At 34.0% G+C, this 12,989-nt stretch overlaps 1 protein-coding gene across 8 annotated transcripts in view; it reads right to left on the bottom strand.

Annotated features, from left to right (window-relative positions):
* The window catches only part of LOC126972736 (heterogeneous nuclear ribonucleoprotein L), a 423,515-nt gene that overhangs the window by 113,477 nt on the left and 297,049 nt on the right, over window positions 1-12,989 (bottom strand). For 7 of the 8 annotated variants that reach the window (XM_050819756.1, XM_050819670.1, XM_050819659.1 and 4 more), the window contains exon 3: window positions 8,093-8,178. The exons of the other annotated variant lie outside the window; for it this stretch is intronic. In XM_050819756.1, coding sequence (XP_050675713.1) covers window positions 8,093-8,178 — 86 coding nt within the window. The remainder of the gene's footprint in view (window positions 1-8,092; window positions 8,179-12,989) is intronic. 8 annotated transcript variants of the gene reach the window in all.

The following is a 12,989-nucleotide window of genomic DNA, read 5'->3' as shown; positions in this document are numbered from 1 at the left end:
TTCAAATAAGTTTTCCCGCATCAATTAAATAATCAAGTTTAAATTATTTTATTAGATAAAAATAACATTAATTTAATTTTATCGATAGCTCCATTGCACGACACTAGTTGGAAAGCCCGCGTCCCGTACACCCGACCATTAATCAAACTATTTGTGAAAAATCGTATATTTAACAAGTGCGGTGCGCACGCTCGGTCGATCCTTCATTATCACTAATCTCAATACATTATCTAGGCCATTCATCTTCGCGCCACATTCAACACACACTAACACATTATCACGTAAATATTTCAGCAACTGTGATTTATCTAACTTTTATAATTATTATTCAAATAATATAATATTTAAACATTTTCATTTTATGAAGTATTTTTACCAAGACGAATCACGGTTTCTTCTTTTATATCATACTAGATATTATATATAAATAACGCTCTAGAATTCTTTTGCATTATTTTGCATAGTTTATTAAAAGAATCGTTAGAACCCGTACTTTGAACATATTTGACCCAATCGATCAAATATTTTTGAATTTGAATTCAAAGAATTCCCTCCTTTGGACGTCGACAGTCAAACTTATAACCATAGATAAATAACACCTAGCGTATAGATGACCTGACAGCCTGATAATGACCAATTTTATTTTGAAAATTGTTTACAGTACAATAGATTCGCTTTCCTTTTCTATCTTGCTCTAGATACTCGGGATGTTCTTCTCTTTTTCACGCTTTGTTCGTCTATACGCTAGTATATTGTAAGTCTTATAACTCATAACAGCCCTAGATATAGATGCCCATATAAATACAGGAACATAGATCTAAAATTACATCCACAATTGCCTATAACAATTGTTAACGTCTTTACCTCGCAATATATTAGCGAATTTACTAGAAACAGTCATAATCATAATGTTAACACCAGGAACAAACATAAACTTGTTATGCCTACTACTCGGTTAAGACGAGTTAGTAAGACATTTATCGGGCAATGTATTTGCTTTTACAACATGATCGCAGAAAAGCTACAAAACAAATATGTTACAAAATTTAAAGGAATAGTAATAGTTATTTATGCAACTGTTGTGTAATGAGGGGTATTAAAACACGAATGTGGATTTATCTCACGAGGCGCAGCCGAGTGTGATAATAGTATCACACGAGTGTTTTAATGCCTAATTATCAACAGTTGCATACAAGACTTTATCTACACCCAGAATATGAATCCTCTCAAAGATTCTGAAACAGTTAGCTTACTGCTAACATTAAAACCGCCAGTCCTAGTAGTAACCTTATATCATCCATTACCTGATTATATACAAATAAACTAAGAATTAATGAAATAATTATTTATTTTAGTGGTAATTATCATTTTGTTTAGTGCAATAATTAAAATTCAGTTGAATATTATGTTCTTTTGCAGTGTTTAAAATGAACAATTTTTGTAAACAAAACAATAAAAATATCAAAGAAAAATGGCGGGGATTCGAATAACGTACTTTTTTTACGGCGCGCGACGTTCTGGTAGTGTGGAACGCGCGTAAACGAAAATGTTCTTTTTTTGAAATTCATACAGGTACCACGCATCGAGCAATAAGAATGTGGCTGTCTGTTAAAACTCTTTGACCATAAAGGAATTGAAAAAAATATTAGGAGTGTTTGGATGATGTAATGGTTATTAGAACATTGAGTGTTATAATGTTGGCAATAAGCTAACTGTTTCAGAATCTTTAATAGAGGATTTAAAGCACGGGTGTAGATAAAAGACTTTTACCTTACTTAAGATACCACAGATTAGGAATGGAGCGACCGCCCTCAGGCTATATAAATTAAAACCGCTGAGCTTCAACCGTTCTTCTCAGGTCTGACGTACAAATTTTGGAATGGGTGGTAGTTTTTGACGTTCAACGAATGATTCAAAATCCTGTTTGAATAAAAGCATTTGAATTTCAAAATTCGAATTGGAATATGTTGTGATTATCACCTGACCAATGGGCATTTATTAACCTCGCGCCATCTTAGTTTCCTAACTGAATTGTTGAATTGCGTATTTAATTGAGACTATACTGGGTATACATACAAAATGATATCCATTATTAAAATGTTCACATTCACCAATTTCTAATGCAAGTGATCCACCTAATGTTAAGCAGATAATACTCCCATAACAGTGACAATACAGTATGCTGCAAAAAGACTTATTTATTAATAAGAATAAGGAACGAGGTAGTGGTAATTGATACGCCCTGCCCATTTCAATGCAGTGCCGCACAGGAAATACCCAAAAATTCTGAGCGGCACTACAATTGCGCTCGTCACCTTGAGACATAAGCTGTTAAGAATCATTTGCCCAATAATTTCACTAGGTATGGCGCCATTCATACCGAAACACAATAATGTTTACACATTACTGCTACACACGCTACTACTACACGCGTTCAATGCACTCCTTTTCTTAATTCTATCTACTAGGAACCGAACTGCTTAATCTTTTAAATTCGATTCAATTACCCTCCTATTTTAGTATCGTAACATGATAATAACACCTATTAAGTTAAAATAATTAATCACATAAACCCGAGTTAATTAATTAAGATATAAACTCTCATATAAAACGCCGACACTCGAACCATTACCGACATTTTATTTTACAAACAGCTCCAATTTTACGACTACCGTCGTTAAACTGACTCGTTACGAACTATTCTCAACTTTATGCTATAGTTTCAGAGTTTATATTCGTGTATTTATGCTGGCCTATTGCTTAAATGCACATCGTAAATGCTCCAGTGGGTATCCAAAAAAGCGAATCATTGTCTTTTGCAAACTTTTTTGAAAGGGTTTATTGTCAAAAATATGTCATAATAATTATCTTATGACGTTTATTAATCCCTAGAGGGCTTCGAAGAGAACTAATGTAAATTAGGTATTTAAATAATAAAAACAACCGACATCAGAAACACTATTAAAAAACAATAGAAATAATATGCACTAAAAACTAAGGAAATAATTGCGCACAAATAAAATTTGAAAAACAAAATTTTATGAACGATGCGGGACTCGAACCCACGACCTCTGGCGTTCCGTGCCAGTGCTCTAACCAACAATCTAATTAATCAATCTAATTCTAGTTATTCGATAATTGTTATTTTTGGAAGTGCACATAAAGGAATAGCTCAGCAAACTAAAACAAGTATCACTGTAATATCAAAAATAATAACATTATTTAAAAAATATAAATTTGGGTCGACTTACAGCTTTTGGGCGACGAATGGGCGTAAGTAATGAAACCGATTATGTCGCAAGTAAATCAAGCAGATGACTCATAACTATGAAACTTGGCAAGAATTGCGAAAGATACACAGATCAAATTGCGGTAAAGATAGAACTGGACAAATAGGACAAAGTTGTCTTCTAATCATTTCTATTCAAGTTCATACAGACAGAGGGTTTGGTAACCACGACCTCTTCTTCCAGTTGCATCTCTTTCGTGCCAATGATCTTACTGACGACGGTACTCTTAGCATGGCCAATTTTCAGTAAGTTTCAGGAACTGCAAGAATCAACTTAAATCAGACTTGAACAAAATTTTGTAGAATCCCTACCATATTTATTGAAGGGACGCTCATTCACAATCGTGGAAATGATAAGGAGTCCCTCGATCCCAGTAAAGATAACTAAAATGAATTTGGCTCACATCTTAACGCTCTGGAAGACCGTATATAAAAATTCCCACAAATTTCCGTCTACCCACATCAACGTCACAGTTATTACCGCCGTATGCAAATAGTGTTCGGATAAGTAAACTTGAGAACCTCACTATATTCTATTGGATTTAGATCAAACAGAAATAATTTTTACGTATTTACACTCGTACTTTTGCCCGCGAATTGACTAGGTGGATCACATGTTTTTATACGCTTTGTACTAGCTCCATGTGTATGTATGAATCTATGTATTTAACACAATTATCAAACTAAAATTTATTTTTCAATAAATGTTTAACATTAGGGGAGTGTTCACGAATCGAGAAGATAAAACGTGTATATGAAAAGATCAAAGTGCAAGAAAATTTACGAAAAAAAAGTACGTATAACTCAATTCTGTAACTTATTAAATTAAATAAAAGCAATTCGCAATAAGCATTCCGATAAACAAAATGTACTTTTAGTACAGTATAATAAAAATATTTGTACACTTGCAGTGTAATAAAAAATAATTAATAATATTCGCGACCCGGGATTTCAAAAGCTTTCAATAATAGCAGTACTTATCGCTAATTAGATTAACATCGTAGAGTAATTCTTCTTCATATTACTATAATGAACTAAAAAGATTCACACTACACATTTCACGAATTACAGCCACATACAAAAACCACAAACAATGCTCGACCTCATTCCAAACCTATTTTCTCATCGTCTGAAGAAACATATCTCGCTGAGTACTTTTCATCACACCTTCAAAACTCACCGAGCTACAGGGGAAACCCTACCTTTAGTGGTTCAGCTAGAGTCGTAAGTCGTACGTCGGTATCCCGTGAAAAATGGGATTCGTATATTATTATAAAAAGCCACTATCAACATTAAGAGTGTTTATTTATGTACACCTTTTACTGTTAAGAATATGAGTCGTAGTAGTCTAGCAGGCGGGGTACCATTGAGAGCGATAATTTGATCCATTTTCTAAATATTACCGGGTGTGCATAACATGGATGATACTCATTACATATTATACGACACACATTAATAATGACAATAATTACAGACATCCTTCGTTCAAGGTAACGTTCAGATATCGTTGAAGGTAACTTTCTAAATTTCACATGTTGAAACGCATGTCTATCTACATTTTTACAGAAAATAATTGAAGCAAAAATATGACTAAATAAAACTTCAAATAATCACGTTAAAACGCTCGCCTATGTTTTGACGACTGCTATAACGATAATCAAATGATACTAAGAAAATGGCAAAACAGTATTTAATATAGGTGTGATTCATTCTATTAATGTTTAACGTAACATGGCCGATGGCTCTATTTTAAAAACAAAGGTTTTCACAAAAATATAAACAACAATTGAACGGAGTTACAATGAGTACGTATACTTATAAAATCACCGCTAATAGCTCAGCCCACCGCTATAACCGGCATCGCGCCCGCTTACCGCGTTGATACACATACGGTTCTGATATTTTAGTACACTTGTGAGAGGTTTACACCCTCGTTATACTAACAAAATCATTCACAGATTATGCAACTAACAGTTACACGTATAACTTTGAACTGAACGACTTAAGTAGGTTTATTATTATATTTGTGGCTGTATAGAATTCGTAACACCTTGTTACTGTGCATTAAGTAATAAAGACAGTCTTTTGGTCTCGGCTGTTTGCAGAGGTGATGAAATAGAGGGTAAACATAGAAACAATAATAAATCAAGTCTTCTAATGCGCAGTTGAGAGTTGTACTGAAATTTTAGAAAATAAAGAAATCCTATCTCCTTAAAAAGGCGCAGGATGCCCGGGGACTTCGGGTAGATATACTTTTGTAGCCTCACAGTCTAGCTGCATGTGCTTCGAGTAGTATTTCCTTTGTTTAACGCGAGTGTTACACATTTAAATAGAATACTTTTAAAGGATTAAAACTCGGCAGAACAAAAATTAAAAAATGATAAATTATAGAGAGACGAGAGTGAGTAGTAAGCAGTACGAGAGCAGTAGGTAAAAGTAGAGTGAGTTTGAGCGACATATTGGAACAGTGAAATTAAAGGGCTTTTACAGAGCAATTTTTTTTTGTATGTAAGTCCTCTTCCATCCTCCTGGATGAACGGGGCACCTGATGCAAAGTGATCACCGCCACCCAGATTCTCTTGCAACACCAGAGGTAAAACAGGAGCGTTGCCAGCCTTTAACACACAGCCTTTGACACGCTAGGTTATTTCTAAGTTACGCGTACAGTAAACACGTACAGTAAACGTGGAAGAAAGTTGCATTGAAAACCGCACGCAAGATATCCAGATGGTGGTAACTATATTCTTATTTGTGACATGTCGTACGGAGGTGGAATTCGGCGGCAGCAATAACATCAAACAGCTCTGAACACTCGGAACACTGAATCCCTGACAACTCTTTCAAATGGTGCACGAGCTATTAACGGTGACCCCGACTAGATGCCGACATGATACACTGCAGGGAAGTTAAGCCACGTCTACAGTTTAGCCAGGAAAGTGCCCAGTCAATTCATATTTGATAAAGACAATTAATATACCATAGATTCAATACAGTTTCCGAGTATTTATTTATACGACCCCGACAAGGAACATTGGTTTCAACAAGGCATTTAGACCGTAGCAAATGCGAGGTTCATTATCTACAACTCTATCTGAGAAATGGGTATATGATGAATGTTGTCGAGTTCGCTGGTATCCGACATGACCGTCGAATTATTAATGAGAGAACGAGACATAAAGACAAATAATAAAAAAATTATAAAGAATACTTTATCGGCTCCAGTCTCGTTTAAGGTGAATGATCTTTTGTATCGTCTCTTATCTCTCTTGCCGCCTTATAACCAATACCAATTGCGTGTGTTCTATAAAAAAGAACAGTGTAATCCCAGTTTCTTATATTTATTATACAATTTTGATGATGTGTAAGTACATCACCTCCTCTTCTTTACTACTAACATCGTGTAAACAAAATATAATAAGGATTAGTTGAGTAGTTAAAGTGTGAAAGCGAAAAAACAAACACATTCGCATTGATAATGTTAGTTACAATGACATTTAAGTAATTAATAAATTATAATATCGTCATATAATCCATTTGTGTAGGCAATAATAAAATAATTCTTCTAGAAGTGTGCGAACATCTGGAAGGGCTGGTTCGAGTAACTGGCCACTCACTGCACGCAAAAAAGACCCCCCCCAGTAAGTGGTTTAAATGTGAAAACAGGAGCCCCTATACCATAACATACTAAAACAATTGAGGCATTTCGATCAAACATACATCAGAAAATAGTTGCATTTTGATTTAATTTTAATTGTTTTCGGAAATTTTAACATAATGTTGAGCAATATATCGATAACTCAGTTACAAAAAGTAACAAAGGGGTCCTCAAACAAAATTAAAAAAACAACTCGAGTTGTTACTGAATGAATGGAAAATATCCTAGACTCATGAAGAAATATTGGAAATAACAACTCAAGTGAATACAGTTTCACTTATCGACTTGTTTCTCTTTGGTAATGTGGGTTGTCGTTTATGTGTTCGTGGTGGCAGGATGATCCTGTTGCCGGAGGCTCGGCTTCAGATTCTTAAAAGTTATTATATATATATATAAATAATCCCTTATAAAATGCTCACATAATACCATTATTTATTTACGGTGTATGTGGATGATGCAGCTACTGTACTCAATAACTTTCGTTTTGTATTTATTTACATTTACTTTCTTGACTTACTCGAGTAAGGCATTGACTATTTGACGTTTGAGTATGTTTGTTCACTTTACATATTATATTGTAATTGAAATGATTTGTAAAAGGATGAAAATCTAAATATTGATTTAAAAGAGTGGCAATGAGTTTCTTGCTACTTCTTCTCATTAGATCAATCCTTTACGAAGTAGCGGCGGAGGATTCAATATTCATAAGAGTCATTTCCATGACCTACTTGAACAAAGTGATTTTGATTTGATTTATCTCAATCATACTGAATTTCAGGCTTCTTATACTTTGGAACGGAGGTTTCGATATGCCCTCTACTTTTTAGGACATAACATACAAGGAATAATTTATATCTAGGCATTCCTAATGATTATCATTATATGTAGGTAAATAATATGAAGTATGAACCCTTCCTTTAAATATGTTTGCTTAATTGAAATTAATAAGCATTAAATATTTAGCGATCATTATTTGAGAGCTATTTAGTCCAATTAAATTAACAATAAACAAACATCTGATATGAGTAATCGCCCACTTCTAAACTTCGCATTCCAGCAAAATAAATAAGATAGCTATAATAAAATTATATCAAATTCAGAACTTAAACGTTGATAGGTATTAATTATAAACTCTTTGAAAAGGATATTCAACCATCGCCTGTACGCCGTTCTTCTTAAAGACTACAATCCGTTGCACCTGCCCGTGGGGTGTGCTGATAGTGTGGATCACATCCTGAAACAACAGAGAATACATTTGTTAAAAAAAGTTGTTAGTAACAAAAATTAAGAAAAAAAAGTATTAATATTAAAAACCGGCCAGATGCAGTTCAAACTAACGCACTGTTTGTACTGTACAAACTCGTACTGGTATGAGGAGCACCATAAAAAGTATTTTCCCACCGAGTCTTGCTTTAAATTGGTAAAAATCAAATTCAAAAAATCATTATTCACTGTAAAATTTTACTAAAATAATAAGCATATTTCCCATCCAGTCTTTTTTTATATTGGTTAAATTCAAACTCAAGTAAATCTTTATTCACTGTAAAACTTTATAAGTTATTTAGTGCAAGTCAGGATGGAGGAGGTTAATATAGCAATTTAAAACTAACAACTAATTGTATTTCAAAAGTGTTCATAAATTTAAACAATCTTTAAGGCTATTCGGCCACAAATTAAAAAAAAATTAACATACACCAATAGCGAAGTTGTTTTACTAATCAAAAATAGCAGAGAAAATTGACTTCCTCAATCCTTAAGTATATATTTGTTTGGTATTTTAAGTAATAACGGAAAAAATAAACAAATCATTGAATTAAATTTATTAATTTGTAATTCCTTTTAAATGTTATTCGTTTTAGCTTTCTGCGCGTATTCTCTTCGCAAACTTTAACCCACAGGAATATAAAGTTATATAATATTTGCTTTGTAATAATATAATATAATATTGACACACTTTTTACACAAATTATCTTGCCCCAAGTTAAGCATATATAGCCTGTGTTAAGTTAGATTCATTATCAGCAATATACTGTACGGCTAAACCCAAGAATAACAATCTATAGCGAAATAATAACACAGAGGTCAACATTCTGCTCGTATCATTCCTTTTCATAAAAGAAAAAAATTAAAAAAAGCATTAATAGCACAGTGCGAGTATAATCAACGTATTTGAATACGCATGTAGGTATACCAGCTTTTATGTACAAAACGGCTGAACGATTTAAGTTTAGATGTAACAAATTTTAAATGTTGAATTATTACATTCCTTATAAAGTCATTCATGTAAACTCAATAAGGCAAAGTTTGTTTTTATCAAAAGATTTTTTTGTAATGGAAAAGGAGGAAAACGAGCGTACGTCACCTAGTGTTAAGTGATCACTGCTGCCCATATTTTCTTGGAAACACCAGAGGAATCACAAGAGCATTGCCGGCCTTTAAGGAAGGTTTACGCACTTTTTTAAGGCACCCATGTCGTATCGTCCCGGAAACACCGCACAAGGAAGCTCATTCCACAGCCTTGTAGTTTGTGGATGGATGTATTTTAACTAATTGTTCTGTTTTCTTTTATCGATGGCTTTTGTGTATCAGCTCCCTCAATTTGCCTCATATAAGAAGAGCGGCTCGAATTATAATATATTATGAACAAGTCATCTCCGATCGGCTTGACATAATGAAAATATAAGGAATACCCATATGAGTGACGAATGAACGCAGTGCTGGTAGAACATCAAACAGCTACATAAGTTAACAAGTAATATAGATACGATAACTCAATCCACGATAGACTGCGCAATATTCATTGAACAGATCGCGAACGAGTTTCAGACGAGCTCGACTACTTCGAAGGCGATAGCGCGCGGATTTTAAATTATATTAGATATAAAGTAGACATACCATTGTAAGCGCTATGCTTTCAAAAGCTATCAGTTTAGTAGCGCTGGAACTAACTATGCAAGCAGTACTGCCCCCACATTTTTTTTCACAGTAAAATAGCAGTGCTTTTGTTGCGTTCCGAAGTAACGATAGATACATAAGCCATTCCGTGTTGCGTTTTTGTTTCGTTTATTCTTTCCATGTGTTGGAATTTTTGGGCGCAATACGTATTCACTGCCATATCCTGATATTATGTGATATTACGTTTTCAGTGAAAGAAATGATATGATCTTGAATACAGACTATCAGCGGTAGCACGTAAAAGAAAATAATTTAGGTAAATTTGTTGATAACAACAGCAAAAACCGGTATGCTGAATACTATATTTTGCAGTTGAAGGTAATTTTTAGGTTTATGAAAGCCACAGCATCTAGTTTAATCTGTATTTTACAACACAAATATAAAACTTATTCACTTTTTGTTGTAATATATTCAAAATAAGAGAATATTTAATGTACTTATTCGATAAGCGTTGCTTCGGTGATAAGCAGGCTTGTCTATGTATTTCAATTCAATTTGACGAAGCTTTCGATAGCTGCTATAGCTTGAGCTTGAACTGGACACCATTCTCTATTGTAGCACGTGCCCCAAGCTCGGGAAGTAGTTCAAGATTACTTGTGCAGATTAACAACAAATACAACATTATTGAACGGGTATAAAACACGCTCCGTCTATAATAAGAACAACATTGCACACTCAATAAGTAAGACGAATGCACAGTTAAATTAGCTATCTACAAAACATAATGACATATTTGTTTTTAAACTATCATGTTGAATTTGTTTCAAACCTTTAATGAATGACAGAAAACTTCCTTCCTTTACATTCCGGCAAGATGAGCACAATAGTGGAATCTCCTTCTACACACCAAACAGTCGTGTGCAAGCATAAATAAAGTAAATAAACTATAAAGCCTCGCATTGGAATAGGGCTGGAACCTTATTCACAAGAACGTCTGTAAAAGTTCGCCGGACAGTCGTTAGTTTGGCAAAAAAACTCTCAACGCGAGAAGATAATAACTTATTTTGTATCGAGTATTTAAGTACCTACTCACACTTTTTTCTGATACTCGGCGTCTATTGTGTGCCCTTTTCGCGTGAAAACGCCCTGTTTTCAAGCCCATTTGAGCCAGAGATTTGATCAACATCACATATAACCTTTGAATTTCTTCAATGTGTGTGTAGGTTTTATGACGAAATTATCCTTTATCGTCGGAGCGTTAAATAAAAGTACATAACATGTACAAAAATCCAAAAAACGGGATCGAATCTGTGGCTCTCGGATGAGATGCAGCGCCACTAACCTTTGCGCTACCGACGGTCATTTTTCTAGTACTAACTGGGCAGGGGTGTGCATACCATAATATAGGCAATTAGGCAGTGCCCATATACCTCGTTAAGAACCTACATAAATATAGAACTAGTGTTACAGTTGATTTACTTTAATTTGATTCCGAAATTTATTACTAAACTTTTATTGAACACCCACTCATAAAATTTTTCCTTACGCTAGATCCTAAATACCTGCGGTAGCAGAAAGAAGCAGTCTCCAGATTGCATATTCGATATACAACTTCAATATTGAGACCTCAAAACCTAGTACTGTCGGACTAAAGCGCAACGATTAATTAAATCTAGAGTGCCTACCTTGCTAGAAAACCAATGTATGCCCCTGTAACTGGGTTGATTCACAAACTACAGCTTAATCTTTCAAAGTTAAAATTGTACGTAGGAGTAACTGTTGTGAATAGACAATGAAACGGAACACAATTAAAATGAAAAAACTAAATGTCATAGACATGTCAGTATGTTTGACAGACCGCCTTTTTACACTCTCTGTACTACAGCATCTCACAGTCTCAGATGTAACTTTATTTAGACTTTAGAGCCTTTTAATTAATAGTTAATTTACAGTTAAAGTAGTTCTTCATTTTTCATTAATCCCTTCCTGGAGACCTTCAACAGTAACAGTAACTCTTAAGGAATATTATCAATATAAGGGCCATAATCCCGCGATTTGAAAGAGAGGCAGGCTCGAATCCGCGAGGATTATAGAATTATCTAATAAAGACACACGTACAATAAACACAAGGCAGATGTGTACCGACCTACAATTAAGCTAAAATAACATGGACTATATTGCGCTCTCGACATGCGGTTTTGTCCCTTCGTCTATTTTGGAGATTAATTTAGCTTGAACAATTATATATCACATAAGGTAGTTGCGCGATTAACGGAACCAACGACGAAATACTTTAAGTATATATTTATTGACATACAGTAAATATTTTAATCTTATATACTTATCCAATTATGAGAATCTCCTAATGACGATCATTAAGAGAAAAATTTAAAGAAATAAAAATTTTGACTGATGCTTCTCAATATATTCTAGATAATGTCCTATATGTTCATAAGCACCTTGAGGAATTTCCTAGAAACTGTGACAATCATTAAATTGTTGTTTGTCACGAGAGACAAAAATTAAATTATGCCTACTACTCGGCAAAGTCGAGTTACTGAGACTTTTAAAGGGCGATGCATATGCTTTTACAACAAGATCCCAGAAAATGTTCAAAACAAAAGAATTACCATATTCAAGAGAATTGTTGAAAAACGTTTGTATGGTAAAGGTTACTATAACATAAATGACTTTCTTAATGATTCCACAGATTGGGAATGGGGCGACCGCCCTCAGGCTATTAAATAATGAGTTTAATAACAATATTACTTTGTAAACATATTTTTTGATGAGAAAAAAGCCCGCTGAGTTTGTTGCGCCCATTCTTCTCAGGTCTGAGGCATTCTTTTTGGAATGGGTGGTACTTTTTTCTTGCAATAAGTGATGTCACATCCTATTTTGAATAAAAATATTTGAATTTGTAGCACAACCTAAGTCTAAAGTATTTTATTTAGTTAGCTTGTGTTTATTTAATCTGTGAATTTTGGAGTTACTTAACTTCGACTCCAAGCTGAATTTTTTTGTATGTAAGAGGAGGACAAACGAGCGTACGGGTCACCTGATGTTAAGTACTGTTCTATAACTGTATTGTGCAACTGTGTACTCAAAGAGTATAATAATCAAAAATTATATTTACTGAGAGATACACAC

The sequence above is a fragment of the Leptidea sinapis genome, chromosome 2, assembly GCF_905404315.1.
Source record: "Leptidea sinapis chromosome 2, ilLepSina1.1, whole genome shotgun sequence".
In the NCBI taxonomy this organism is placed as follows: domain Eukaryota; kingdom Metazoa; phylum Arthropoda; class Insecta; order Lepidoptera; family Pieridae; genus Leptidea; species Leptidea sinapis.
This window is presented reverse-complemented; position numbering and strand designations above follow the sequence as displayed.